At 35.5% G+C, this 15,998-nt stretch overlaps 1 protein-coding gene across 4 annotated transcripts in view; it reads right to left on the bottom strand.

The window, feature by feature from the left end:
- pacs2 (phosphofurin acidic cluster sorting protein 2) overlaps positions 1–15,998 on the bottom strand; it is an 85,837-nt gene that overhangs the window by 36,927 nt on the left and 32,912 nt on the right. For all 4 annotated transcript variants that reach the window (XM_056471037.1, XM_056471039.1, XM_056471038.1 and 1 more), the window contains exons 2-3: positions 4,481–4,568; positions 112–201 (exon numbers count right to left, since the gene is read on the bottom strand). In XM_056471037.1, the coding sequence (XP_056327012.1) occupies positions 112–201; positions 4,481–4,568 (178 nt within the window). The remainder of the gene's footprint in view (positions 1–111; positions 202–4,480; positions 4,569–15,998) is intronic.

Below are 15,998 nucleotides of genomic sequence, written 5' to 3'. Positions count from 1 at the left end.
AAGACACAGATGCACATTTAGGCAAGCAGACAGCAAGACAGTCCTGGAACGGAGCCACTGTTTTTAAGAGTGGTTTCTGGGAGTGAATGTGTGTTTTGGGGTCATGTTTACCTGCAGAGAGAACGTGAGGGCGAGGTCCGTCTCCACCCCTCCAGCAGGGGGCAGCACTATCTCATGAGAGCGCAGGATCCGCTTTGAGCCCTATGACAAACATACATAGACTCTGTTTAGCCCAAATTCAATTCAAGTTTATTTGTATAGCGCTTTCCACAATGATTATTGTTTCAAAGTAGCTTTACAAAAGGCGCACATTATTGCATTACAAACAAATTCAGAAAGGTCAAGGTTATTAGTTACCATAACTTTAACTTACTAACTAGTAGCTAATAGCTTTTAACAGTTAAAGTTATTATATACAGTTTAAGTCTAATAACCTTAACTTGGTTATTTGGGTTAACTAGGCAGGTTAAGGTAATTAGGCAAGTGTTTGTGTGATGATGGTTTGTTCTGTAGAATATAGAAAAAAATAGCTTAAAGGGGCTAATAATTTTGACCTTAAAATGGTTAAAAAATATTAAAAACAGCTTTTTTTCTAGCCAAAATAAAACAAATAAGACTTTCTCCAGAAGAAAAAATATTATCAGACATACTGTGAAAATTTCCTTCCTTTCTTAAACATCATTTGGGAAACATTTGAAAAAGAAAAAACAATTAAAATGGGGGCTAATAATTCTGATGTCAACTGTATAAACAGGGTGCAAATTATTGACACTGGGGTGGGGGGGGTGTCAGACCCCCCTAAATCCACCTGTAATTTGAACCCTGTATATAAAAATACTTAACATGCAGTTAAATGGTATACAGGTGATGTCTATGTGAACATGTTCAATGAAGTGTATTTAAATCATCCTTCTGCCGTCACATCATTAAACATTCATTAATTAATTCATTTTCCTTCAGCTTAATCCTTTATTTATCAGGCGCCGCCATGGTGAAATGAACCACCAACTATTCCAGTATATGTTTTACGCAGCAGATGCCCTTCCGGCTGCAACCCAGTGCTGGGAAACACCCATACACTCTCGCATTCACACACTCACACATACAGGCAATCTAATTTTTCCAATTCACCTAGCATGTCTTTTGGCTGGGGGGGAAACCGGAGCACCGTGCAAACACGGGGAGAACATGCAAACTCTACACAGAAATGCCAACTGGTTTAGCTGGGACTCAAACCAGCGACCTTCCTGCTGTGAGGCGACAGTGCTAACAACTGAGCCACTGTGCCGCCCCATCATGAAACTTAATATATATTACTATCAATGCACAATCTAAATTATTATTAAAATTCAAAACATTACTTTACTAGCCCTTGCTGCATAGTTAATGTATAATAATAAAAATAAGAAAATGTATCATGATAATGTATTTAAAATATAACATAAACGACAAATCATACATATAATATCCTTGTCACCATGGGAAACATTTGGAGGCCACATTGTTAAAAATGCAGGGTTCCAGAAAATTCATTCCTGTTTTCTTAACACAAATCAATTAAGTAAACTTATCAATTTAAGTTGATTGAACATAAAACGCAGGCAACACGGTGGCTCAGTGTTTAGCATTGTTGCCTCACAGCAAGAAGGTCGCTGGTTCGAGCCCTGGCTGGGTCAGTTGGCATTTCTGTGTGGAATTTGCATGTTCTCCCAGTGTTCGCGTGGGTTTCCTACAGGTGCACCGATATCCCCCACAGTCCAAAGACATGCGGTACAGGAGAAAAAAATAAGCTAAATTATCCGTAGTGTATGTGTGTGGATGAGTATCAATGGATGTTCCAATACTGGGTTGCAGCTGGAAGGGCATCTGGTGTGTAAAACATATGCTAGATAAGTTGGCGGTTCATTCGGTTCTTCCGAATTTCAAATAAGGTACTGCCATTTTGAGCTGCTTTTTTCAGAAAATGACAAAAAAATCTGAAAACTTTTGTGCTTGCTTTAACTCTACTAAAGTAAAAATATATATATCACGTTGTCTAAAAATGCATGTAAACAGAAAGTCACTTGTTATTTCATGCAAATTAATTTTTTGTTATTTCTTGACAACATTTTTATTTAAAATTTGGAATTTACCAGTACCTTACAACCTAAAACAAAAATTATGTTTTACTCGAACACAAAACTGGCGTTGCGGTGGTGCAGTGGGTAGCATGATCGCCTCACAGCAAGAAGGTCGCTGATTCGAGCCTCAGCTGGTTCAGTTGGCATTTCTGTGTGGAGTTTGCATGTTCTCCTCATGTTGGCGTGGGTTTCCTCCGGGTACTCCAGTTTCCCCCACAGTCCAAACACATGCGCTATAGGTGAATTGGGTAAGCTAAAACGGCCGTAGTGTATGTGTGTGTGAATGAGTGTGTATAGATGTTTCCCTGTGATGGGTTACAGCTGGAAGGGCATGCGCTGTGTAAAACACATGCTTGATAAGTTGGCGGTTCATTGCGCAGTGTTGACCCCAGATTAATAAAGGGACTAAGCCGAAAAGAAAATGAATGAACACAAAACTAGAAACCATAGATCCAGAGAAATTTATAGCTGTAAAATACCTTGCTGCCCAGATGCACATAATACCATACAGCATAATATTGCTAATACATGCCATTTCTGCATACATACAAACCTGCACATATCTTTAAAATGCTTATTCATGCATACATATTACACAGGTATTTCATCTCATAATGCAGCAGTTCCCAACAGGGGGGTCCTGGCCCACAAGGGGGCCTTAGCGAGCACTGTTGGGGGGGTCGTGTCATATTTAAAAAAAAATTTAGCAGTGGACTATTAGGAGAACGTTCATGCTGCCTTAGTTCATTTTATCCCATAGCAACTTTGTAAATCGTCCTCTACAAGATAACAAAGAGTCAAAAGAGTCACTGATTCGCCTTCAGCAGCTAATAGTAATGACCCAAGCAATACTGGAAACAGGAAATGCAGGAAATACCAAGATAGTAACCAAAACTATGGTTTTATTCCATTTTCTCGAAGAAACTTTTCAAAATATCGTACACAGTTGCTGAAAAAATATCGCCAAAGCAAAGAAAGGGCATTTAATTGCAGAAAATGTATTTTGCCATATACGCAACAAGGATTGTCAAGGAATTATTTGGAAAGGATAAATCAAAACAACTAGCCAAGATGCCATTATCAATTAATATGGTCTAACATCCCATCATAATGTCAGAAGATGTGAGGGATCAGCTTTGTGCACGATTTGAGGACGATATCCGTCTTGCCCTGTCAAAGATCTCTCCACATCTTGACCAAATTATTACTCCCTGCCAGCAGCTATCCTCACACTGACTGATAAAGCATAACAAAGAACATGCAAGTATGAAATTGTAATAGCCTATATTTTTTTTTTTTCCTTTTACACCAGTCTGAATACTGATATTTGTTATTGAATATCAAATAGGGTCAATTTTAAGACCAAAGGCTTACGGTTTTCAGTTACAAATGGCCTACTGATGTTTTGCTGTTGTATTTTACATTAGGCTATTTGTTGTGCATAAACATATCTAGATATAGTAATAAACATACCATTTGTTTGAAAACAACAATTTTCATCATTAAAGCAAACTTATTTTAGTAATACTATCATTAAAGTTTACGAGGGAAAAGGGTGTCTCAGGCAAAAAAAAAAAAAAGTTGGGAACCACTGTCATAATGTATCACAAGCTAAGCCAAAATGTACCAGTCAAAAGGTCCCACTTGTGTCATATTTTTTGAGAGGTTCGTTTGATTAACTAATTCTTCAATCGTTTTATCATCGGATGTGGTTTTGAATACACATAGTAAAATCAAGGCAGTCTTTACTAAATAATAAACATAATAATAAACAAACATGGCAGCACGGTGCCTCAGTGGTTAGAATTGTCACCTCACAGCAAGAAGGTCACTGGTTTGAGTCCCAGCTGGGTCAGTTGGCATTTCTGTGTGGAGTTTGCATGTTCTCCCCGTGGGTGCTCCGGTTTCTCCCACAGTCCAAAGACATTCACTATAGGTGAATTAAATGGCCGTAGTGTGTGAATGAGTGTGTGAATGTATATGGGTGTATGAGTGTTTCCCTGTACAGGGTTAGGTTTGGAAGGGTATCCACGTTGTAAAACGTATGCTGAAATAGTTGGCAGTTCATTCCGCTGTGGTGACCCCTGATAAATAAGGGACTAAGCCAAAAAGGAAAGGAAAATGAATGAACGAATAGATAAACAAATGGCCATCTGACCAATCAGGGAACAGCAGGCTATATAAACAGATGCATATAAACCTATTGCAGGAAACCTCCAAAACTAAATGGGGAAGATTGAAATGAACATAATAAGGGCTCTTTAATTTCAGATTATAATGTTTTATATAATTCTTTGTGGGAAAATATCCACACATGCTGCAGCTTAAAAACATACACTTTTATGTAGCTGACCACTTACCTGAATCTTGACTGCAATGACAACAGAGATCAGCTCCTTGTCAAGCGCCTTCATCACAAACAGCTTCTTCAGCGTCAGACTACACAACCTGCACACAAAAGCAACAGCATATATGCGATTATACTCAACTCTTCTATTAGCTGTAGGTCATACTTATAATGAATGTGGAAAATGTCTTATGCTGCATGGGTTTGTGTCAACATATGGGTAAGTGAAGGACATTTTTGGGTCAACTATCGCATTAATACACTCAGGAATAATTAAGCCCTCATTTGATGTTTACCAGTAAATGTTTGGATATGTGATCCACATGTACAAGAACAGGACCTAAGTCACAGCATTAATCCTGCATCAATTGTCAAAGAAAACTCGATCTTCCAAAGAACAACTACAGCCAAACTAAACTCTGAAACTCACTTGAACACGTCTATAGCAGTTTTCAGCTGAGACAGATCAGTCCAGAAAACCTCACAGAGCTGATGAAGTGGGGTTCAGGGATTTCAATCTGGTAGAAGCTCGCATACAAAACCTTTACAAAACGTTCTATTGAAACCCTGTCATTTCAGCCAGGAGGAACCGTTCACATGTGCCAAAACTGAAGTCATTCTGCTGCTAAAACACAATAAACACACACCCTCGCTGCAGTAAACAAGAACAACCTCCTAAAAAAAGAGATGCAGTGATAATGCAAATGAGTAAACAATCCAAGACACCCACATCCACATTCATAACATTTCCAGAATGTATATTTTCAGGACCCAATGAATATTAGTAGACCAAAAGAGAGAAACAATCGAGTTGTTTTTTTGTTGATAATCTTCTCTTCCACTAAAGCCTTGAAATCAAATAATGTAGACAGGCTAAATTTAAATATGCGCATATTCAAATAGCACATTTGCTTCATAGGCAAAGCTATCGAAAGGTTGTTTTTCGAAGGTACAATGTAAAAAAATACATTGACAGTTTTCTGTATTCTGTGATTCATGTTTTTTCCCTACTTAATTAGGCTTTTGAATTGCATTATGGGACCTTGGTCTATCCTGCAAAAACTTTTGATGCTGAAAAGTTTGTAAAAGGGACTTTTAAGGAGTTGGCTGTCTGGTGTAGCCACAACAACCTGGAGCTCAACACGCTCAAAACAGTGGAGATGATAGTGGACTTCAGGAGAAACCCCCCTGCTCTCCCCCCACTGAGCATCATGGACAGCATTGTGGCAGCAGTGGAGTCATTCAGGTTCCTGGGCACCACCATCTCTCAGGACCTGAAGTGGGACACTCACATTGACTCCATTGTCAAAAAAGCTCAACAGAGGCTGTACTTTCTTCGTCAGCTGAGGAAGTTTAACCTCCCAAAGGAGCTGCTGAAACAGTTCTACACCTCCATCATTGAATCAGTCATCTGCACATCAATAACTGTCTGGTTTAGCTCAGCTACTGAATACGACCCCCAAAGACTACGTCGAATAGTTCGGACTGCTGAGCGAATCACTGGTACAACCCTTCCTACTCCCCAAGAACTGTACTTATCCAGAGCGAGCAGAAGGGCTGCCAAAATCACTCTGGACCCCTTACACCCAGCACACTGCCTCTTTGAACTTTTACCTTCAGGTCGACGCTACAGAGCACTGCGCACCAGAACAGCCCGACACAGAAACAGTTTCTTCCCTCAGGCAATCCATCTCATGAACATTTGATGATAATAATTGCGAAACCAACATCACTACTTGCCATACACTTTATACACATATACACTTATTTAACAACATACTTTACATGCCAATTTGCACATAACAGCTGCACATATAACGTTGTATATAGTAATAAACACGTACATACACTTGTCCATCTGTATATTTGCACTCACTACTTACTTCTATTTTTTAAAATATATTTGTTATCTGTTTTTTGTCCTGTCTCTGTAATTCTGTTGCACTGTAGAAGCTCTGTCACGAAAACAAATTCCTCGTATGTGTGAACATACCTGGCAATAAAGCTCTTTCTGATTCTTTTTATTAGTTTGAAGTGACATGTTGTCTGGGTTGGTGTTGTAATTTACAGTACAAAAACCTGGTAATAAGCTGCCAGTACGTTCTGTTATTTTACAGACTTAATTCTTTATTATATATCATTTCTTAAACAAGATGTTGTCTCTAATGACTAAATTACCAATAAAAGTCAACAAATGGCCGTCTGACCAATCAGAGAACAGCAGTCTCTCAGAAAGGAGTGGTTTAGAATGAACAAATCTTGGAATAAATCGAATGAGAATTTTGGAGAATTTTGTCATCTTATTTGAAGATGCATATAAACCTATTGTTGGAGTCCTCCAAAACACAATGGGGGAGAATTAAATGAACATAATAAGGGCTCTTTAATTTCAGAATATAAGGTTTTATATAATTCTTTGTGGGAAAATAACAAGCTGCAGCTTAAAAACATACAAAAGAGAATATTATTTCAAATGACGAAAATGTCAATAATAGTCACTTTGTTTAACTGCAGAGCATCAAAAGTGGACAGAGCAGAAGTAAATCTCCCAAAATGCAACTCACAACTATAAACAAACAGAAAACACTTGTGAATCACAAAATATGGAATGTTTTTTTACAGAGTACAAAGCACCGGCCTGAAGTTAACAAGAATTATTTAAGATTATTTGTTAAATGACCCATTAGATTAGGTTTTATTAACGTCTACCCCTGCCCAATCCTAAAACTACCCCTCACAGTAGCATTAAAAAAAAAAGTAATTGTTGTACAGTAGGGCTGTGCAATTAATCGAAATCGAATAGCAGTCGTGATTTGAAACGCTGCGATTAGCTAAAATCGCAAGAGGCTGCAATATGAAATGCCCCCTCAGAGCAAATGTCTGACTGCTGTCTGTGTGTGACAGTCTTACTAGCCAATTGAGTGGACACACTTTCATTCAGCCCAATCAGAATTGTGCAACCGAACCATGCAGAATGGCTACAATAGTACACAAACAAAGCGCAGACGAGTGGGATAATAGCGTCTGCTGCTTCAGAAGCATTAATAGACGAATCAATATCAAAGAAAAACAGCACGTCAATAATATGGGAATACTTTGGTTTTAAAGACACCGAACAAAAACAGATATTTGTAAGAGCTGTCACATTGTCGGCACAGCAGGAGGAAATACAACAACCAGCCCCTACAAAAGCACCACATGTGAGTATACTGTATGAGGAGTGTCTGGATAAAAAGTAAACCAAAGTATTGTCTGTGACACTTAATCTAGTAGCAAGCAACAGTAAAGTACAATTTTAGAGTTGTTTGCAGCTATTACACCACGAACATCACGAAGACACCAGGAGATAACTAACGGCATAACTCAAGACCTCACTAATGTCACAGTGCCTTTTAATGCAGTGACCAAAGAGGGACCTAAAAAACCCATCCAAAAGCAAGACAGGAGATATACACTTTCGCCTCTCACACATATTTTTGCCATTTTGCAGTACTACAGCTGTACATTGAATATTGTGATATTTTGTGTGGAATCTGTGATCATTTTTTTGTTTTTAGCCAATATAAGCCACAGAAAGGCTCTTATCAGCCATGCTTGTTTGCTGAGTGCTCTGTATTTTTATTTTTTTATTTTTTTTGTTACTATCTCTCTAATTTTTGTTAAACTTGTTTACAGACAGGTAAGGTCACTTTATTTGTGCTTAATGTTAGCTCTTGAGGAAAAAAAAGTAGTGTTTAATTTCTGAATATTTCAAAACACTTCATTTCTCACTTCATTTCAGGAGTAAGATGCTACAATACAGATTATTGAGCTGAAGCTTAACAAAAAAATTAACCTGTGAATTAAATTGAAATCCTAGCAGCAACCTCCCGCTCTCCCTCGTTAAGCAAATACAAAAATAACTGAAACTGTAATTCATCAAAATTCCGCTGGTCTTGGCTCCATAATGGAGCAGATTTCTATTGAGCCTACTGTTAAAATGGCCGACTTTACAGCAGAAAAAAGGTGTTTACAGCCTGGTACAAAGAACGATTTTGGGTCATTTAGCTGATATTAGCCTTCAGGACAACTGTGAGGGGCTGAATGTTTTTATAACTCATCGGTTTCCTTTATATTAGGTTATTTAAGTCTGCATAATTAAGGGCGTGGCCACTTGAGTGACAGCTAGATCTTGCTGGTCACAGTCACTTCACCTAAGCTGATTCCGGCTGATTAGCCGCTAAATTCGGCGTATACATCGTATTTTTGTTTTGTTTTATGTGGCTTTTCACAGTCATTTGCTTTTTGGAATTATTTCTTACAATTATCAGATGATATGGCATCCTGTAAAATATGGCAAGCTCACAAACCATTCACATGGCCTCCATTTCCCAAGTGAGTGAAATTATATACTTGTATACCATATCTTTAAGCGTTTCTCCCAAAGAAAAGCCCATTTGAGCAAAATGCTATAAGGCGTCTGTACCTCCGCTCATGCTCCACCTCTTTGCCCTTATTTGGTTACCCCCGGCTGGTGCGATGACGCAAGAACAAAATGTCAACGGTTGGCCATGTCCACGCCCACTTGCGCTCTTCAGAAACCTATGGGTGACATCACTATGTCCATATCTTTTAAAGTCTATATTGAAATCGCAATATCTGTCCAAAAAAAATTAAAAATAAAAATTCGCAATTACATATTTTCCCTAAGTCGCACAGCCCTACTGTACAGTGTCACAAAAATGATGCTATGCGGATGTATGCATCCTTTGAGTATCCTCAGCTGTATCCCTTCTAGACTTTAACCTATTAAAGGGTCTAGAATATAATACAAAAGTTGCATGGATGCATTTTTTTGGCATTTTTGGGAGCTTGCCAGTCCCATCCTCTTTCAGTATATGGAAAAATATGAATATCTCAGCTAGGATCATCTCTGAAAAAGGAAGGCATATTGCACTTGGCCTTTAAGTGGAGAGCGGCCGTCAGCAAGACGCAGATAATGTCAGTCATGCAGAGAGAGACGGAGCTCAGATGAGTCGCGAATGTCACAGTGGATGTGATCAAGGGACCAGCAAGGCCCTCAGAGGGCCCGGGAGCTGCCAGAACATACACAAGAGCCAATGGAGAAACAGCCACATGCATGCAGCTCATAGAATATTAATGAGAAATGATTTATGTATTCAAATCACATAGCAGGTACTGCGAGGACAAGGAGAGAGAGAGAGAGAGAGAGAGAGAGAGAGAGAGAGAGAGAGAGAGAGAGAGAGAGAGAGAGAGAGAGAGAGAGAGAGAGAGAAAGGGGCACACAGTATAATCTGAAGGCTCTGTATTGTTCACATATACGCACACACACATATACACACAAGGCATTCTTCTCCCTGGAGCGATTAGCATACTAACCTATAACAAAGGAACACACAGCAGTTCTTAGTAGACTTTCCTTACGCATGTTTCTTACTCATATAAGGATAAAAAAAAACATGCTTTTATTCTCTCTGACTGTAACTGATCTCAAATAACTCCAAAAAACTATGTGTTAAAACAAACCTCATTACATTGTATTCATTTTTAAACAACTATGTAGCACAATAACAGGCACATTCATGATTATGTTATATTGATGTGATTTACTGACATCAGTGAAAACGGTGTCAGGGTTTAGACAATACAAACAATACAAAACTAAACAAAGAAATACATTAATACATTTAAAGCACATTAAAGTTGCATGTAGAGTAATGGCGGTACGGTACCGGGTACGGGTCGGTACACTTTTATGGCTGTTTCCACTTTCAAAAGGTGACAAAAAGTGAACCATACCTAGCAAGGTACCTAGCACGACAGAAGGGTACCTAAAAGGCGGAGCAAGACGCTCAGCTGAACGCTATTGGTTTACAGAAATCCGTTACTAGCTCATGCACAGGAGAATGAAAACAAAGTGCCATTACAAAAAAAACTGTCAAGACATTACATCATAATATTATATTCATAAAATAACAACCCGACCTCAGACAAACCTTCTCGTCGTCTTGATGAACAGCCACAACGTCAAGAAGAACAAAATCTGCTGTGTCCTGTTGTTGTTTTATGAGGCGTTTAAAAACCAAAGCGGTTTCACTTTCTCCAGAGAGCTCACGATCACTCTCCGCACTTCTATATTTAAAATATCATACTTCTTGAACTGATGATAATAATGTGCATGTGATTATTGAAGTGCTTCTGACATCCGATTTTCTTCAGAAGCGGACAAATGCGAGAGTGAAGCATGAAAAAAAGGAGCAAATGATTCTTTCAGCAACCTAAACCATGAACAAACTGCCATGTTTAACTGTTATCATCACCTTTTGGACTATTATGATTTACTATTATGGGTTACAGTAGGCTGATTTGCACACTCAAAAAAAAAAGGTTTTGCTTGTTCAAACTACTTATTTTAAAAATAAACTGAATCAACCCAATTCTTGAGATTTCATTGGCACAACTAAACTTGTTAAGTGTTAATTTAACTTAATCGATTTGTGTTGGGACAACATGAGTGAATAGTGTGGAATCCTTTACAGTGCACTATCGCTGATCTGCAGTTATAATCAAATCATGTTCATAGAAAGGTTAGTAATGAACATTTATACAGTATTTATGTGCACAAAAGCATCTGTTTTGTGAGAAGTGTTTCTCATATGGTATGTGAACGACCCGTACAGCTTTACTGTAGACATTTATTTGAGTGAGAATGACGTCGACTGAAACTTTGTCATACACCACGCCCATCAAAAGGAAACGCAAGCCTGATAAAGGTGACCCGTACCGTACCGCACTGTACCCCTCAGTGGAAACAGGTCATAAAACAAAGCTTTGTCCGACATGATTTTGAAAGATTTGCATATTGTCAATAAAAACAGACATATTTCAACTCATTACACACTGATATATTTCTTGTTATTCACACACAGATTCAAAAATATGACAGTCAGCAATAAATATTGGCAATGAAAGATTAAGGAGACCACCACTTAACACAACATGAAACAATAGCCACACACACAAATTTCTGTTCCGTCCTATAAGGCTCCAAGAGGTTTCACTGACCTCTCACAGAAGACTAGAGACTGAGTTAAAGATAAACCGTGTCTCACTTCACTCAGCTGGACATAAACTCAATCTCAGCTCCATTACAGATACGCGTGTGTGCGTGTGTGTGTTAGTGTGTGTGTGTGTGTGTGTGTGTGTGTGTGTGTGTGTGTGTGTGTGTTCCTCTCAGGCAGATGCTGCAGAGGCTCTGGAAGCAGTAGGGAATTAGCCCAAAATCAATTTGATTCGTATATCTGGACAGAAAGGCTGGACTCGGGTTACAGGCTCATCTACTGTAACTGTACATCTGAAAGGCCAGAGCCGCTGCTGCTGCTGCTGAGGGCTTAAATCATGCTCAGGTTACGAGTCTGCACTGAACAGCAGGATTAGTTGATGTGTTGGAGGACATATGAGAGCTCACATTATCACAGTGGATTTACACCCTCAGACCTGAAGCATGCAGCACTACAAACCTTTACAGGAGACAATGGTCAGAGCGTCAATAGAAATAACATGTAGTTCATGCCAAATATCATGATTTGACATTGTAATTATTTTTTGGACAGAATAAATAGCAGGAAACAAAATAGCTTTTTAAATTTGACTTGACAATTGTCATTTTAATTAATTTGGAACTCAAAATAAATAAATACATTTAAAAAAAAAAAAAAAACTAATTACATTTTTTCATTTAATTTACTAAATCCTTGAGATTACATCATAAGAAATACCTAAAATATATTTGAATAATGCCACAAACCAAAAAATTTATTAAAATTAATAAATATATTAAATTTTTTTTATTTATTTAGATACTTGGATTTAGCTTAAAAATGTAAATAACTTCATTACATTTGAATTTAAATACATGTTATTTTATTACATTTTATTTGATTTTATTACATTTTATTATAATTTATTTCATTTTTCTTTTAATCCATTTTATTTTATTTACTTTACCAAATTCTTGAGATTATTACAAAAAACCTAAAAAAATATTTCAATAATGCCAAAAAATCTAAAATGTATATATGTATATATGTATATATGTATATATGTATATATATATATATATGTATATATATATATATATATATATATATATGTATATATATATATATATATATATATGTATATATGTATATATATATATATATATATATATATATATATATATATATATATATATATATGTATATATATATATATATATATATATATATATATATATATATATATATGTATATATATATATATATATATATATATATATGTATATGTATATATATGTATATGTATATATATGTACATATATATGTACATATATATGTATATATATATATATATATATATATATATATATATATATATATATATATATATATATATATATATATATATATATATATATATATATGTATATGTATATGTATATATATATATATATATATATATAAACATTTTAAATTTATTTTTTATTTAGATATTTGGATTTAATTTATTACATTTTAGTTTAATTTATTATATTTTTATTTTATACATTTTATTACATTTGATTTTAATTTATTTAATTTATTAAAATTTTATTTTTATTTTAATCTAAAATATTTTAAATTAATTTACCAAATCGTTGAGATTACATCAAAGAAATATCTAAAATATATTTGAATAATGTCACAAATCAAAAATGTATAAAAAATAATTTGGATTTAATTTATTATATTTTAATTTATTACATTTGAATTTAATTACATTTTATTTTAATTCCTTTTATTTTAGTTTATTTTAATTTAATTTACTAAAAGATTACATCACAAAAAAATACATAAAATATATCTGAATAATGCCACAAATTTAAATATACTGCAAATATTAGAAATTGTTGAAAACTGAAATACTATAAAATAGACCCTTTTCACAAGACATTGATGAACAACACATTTCAATGTGCTAATATTTAAAAGTTTTTAAAAATCTTAAGTACATTTATAAAGTTCTCCAATGCATTAATTATTAAGTCTAGCATTTATCCTTAACTGTGCACACTGTGATATTGTAATATTGTTTTGAATTAGACCACACTGCTGTTTTTTGTTCTACTTTATTCCCCTTAAGTTCTCTATACTGTTTATGTGTACTCATCACAGAGTATGCAACTCGTTCTGAAACATTCAATAAAAAAGAAATAAAATAATTAATAAAATAATAATAATAATAATAATAATAATAATATCCAATTTGTAAAAAAAAGTAGCTTTTACTTATGTGAGAATTGACACTCTTCTCTCTTCATGCCTCCTTTATCAGTCTCACACAATTTAGTTCCTTTTTCTGAAAGTCGTCAAAACATCATCATGGAGGGTTTTTTTATTTGAGGAAATTGAAATGCAAAAAGTGTACCTGTGGTACTCTCTCCATTCACTGCTCTCTAAGTTTACCAAACTATCATGATTTCAGCTGCTGAGAAACCAGGAAATGTAAAAATGGTCTATATTATTTAATTTTTAAATATATTTCATTACTATTGTTGATAAAAATTACACATCACTTCCTGTATTTATGTGTTTTCCATTAAAACAGGAAGTTTCGATAAACAAAGAAATATATAAACTAGAGGTGTCACGATACTGAATTTCAGTACCAATAGGTACTGAAAATGTAAAAACATCCATTTCCCCCTAACATTTGAGCACTGTTAAGCACTTTCTTAACCCTTGTGAACTGTTCAAATTTACTACCCTTTTGTTATGTTCGGGATGAATACATCCACTGAATTAAACTGCTGTAAAAATGCATCAGATTATTATTTTTTTCATTTTTTTTTTTTTTTGCATAAATCTGTTAATCAACCTCAATCCTGATTACAACTACTAATTGTTTTTAGAAATTAGAGAAATTTAACTTGCCAAGTTCATAAATGATGTCACTGATTTGGTGAAAAAAAAACAGAGAGAGAGAGAGAGAGAAAGAGAGAGAGAGAGAGAGAGAGAGAGAGAGAGAGAGAGAAAGAGAGAGAGAGAGAGAGAGAGAGAGAGAGAGAGAGAGAGAGAGAGATTTAATTTTATTGCTATTTCAGCTTCTATGTCATGGCAAAAAAAATAAAATAGATCAAATTTACCATGTTTTATAAATACCAATTTTCTATAATAATAAAAATATTCTAACAATTAAAAGTAATCAACAGCAATAAATAATACACAAGGTAAAATACAGAAATAATAATAATAATAATAATAATAATGATGATAATATATAAGATCAAAATCTAAAACAGTTTAAGGTTTCCTTTTGATAAAAATTTTACAATTTTAGATGGATTCACATTTAAAGGAAAAATCTAAATTTAAATTGAAAAATCTACTTTTCAAGCTGTTTAGACAGAAATGTGTGTAAGTATAGTGTATAAACGGTCATATTGGGGTGAAATAAACACACCCAGTCCTTTTTTTTCAAATTTAACAACATAAAAACGGTGGACCAATTGGAGCGGTTTTCAGACCAACCGCAACTTGAGGTAGGAGTGCGGTCCCCCCGCCCACCAATATTGATTGACAGCTGTGCGTATTAACATGTCTGGTAGTCACGTGTATAATCATATCAACAAGAGAGAATAAAAGGTCTGTTCAGTTCGCTAAGATCATCAATCATCATCAAATGTGATCAAGAGTAAGTTTCACATGTTTAAAATGTTTTAAAACAGTGCATGTGTGTAATGAATTACAGCGATTCACTTCAGATTCACTTCATCAGCACAGCCGCGTGTCAGAACAATTATAAAGGAAGACGCTTCAATCGCGGTTTGTGGATGTTAAATCAGGTTTATTTTGTACATTAATATAAGAGATATCCATACAGCAGTGGATATTACCAGTATCATGACACATATGCGTGCAAAACGAGTGCAAAGCTTAACGCGCTGTCTCTCTCTCTCTCTCTCTCTTTCTCTCTCTCTCTGTGGGTGTGTGTCTGCGTGTCTGAGCTATGTGTGTGTGTGTGTGTATGTGTCTGCGCTATGTGTGTATGTGTGTGTGTGTGTATGTGTCTGCGCTATGTGTGTGTGTCCTCGCTGTGTGTGTGCATGAACTTTGTAATGACATTGTGTGTGACTCATTGTTGCAACTCCACAAAAAATGCATCAAATACTGATTGTTAAAGTTCTTACTGTAGTATTTCTCACATACGTTACATGAGATCTGCTTCCTGAGGCAGCTGAGGGCGGCGATTGCTGACAGGCACGTGGGAACGGTGGGCGGGGAGGACTAGCCTTAAAGGGCCAGTACAAAAAAACAGCAAAACCTTTCTTCCTGCTAGACACTTCAAACAGCTATAATAAATAATCTGATGGTTGTTTTGATCTGAAACTTTACAGACACATTCTGGGGACACAAAAGACTTATATTAAATATGAAAAAAGGGCTAACCTATGTGCCCTTTAAAAATATTTCATTTAAAGTCTGTACAGATAAAAATTGTTGTCTGATAAC

This window comes from Danio aesculapii, chromosome 13, assembly GCF_903798145.1.
Source record: "Danio aesculapii chromosome 13, fDanAes4.1, whole genome shotgun sequence".
NCBI classification, from domain to species: domain Eukaryota; kingdom Metazoa; phylum Chordata; class Actinopteri; order Cypriniformes; family Danionidae; genus Danio; species Danio aesculapii.
Note: the sequence above shows the minus strand (reverse complement) of the source record. Positions and strands in the feature narration are given on the sequence as shown.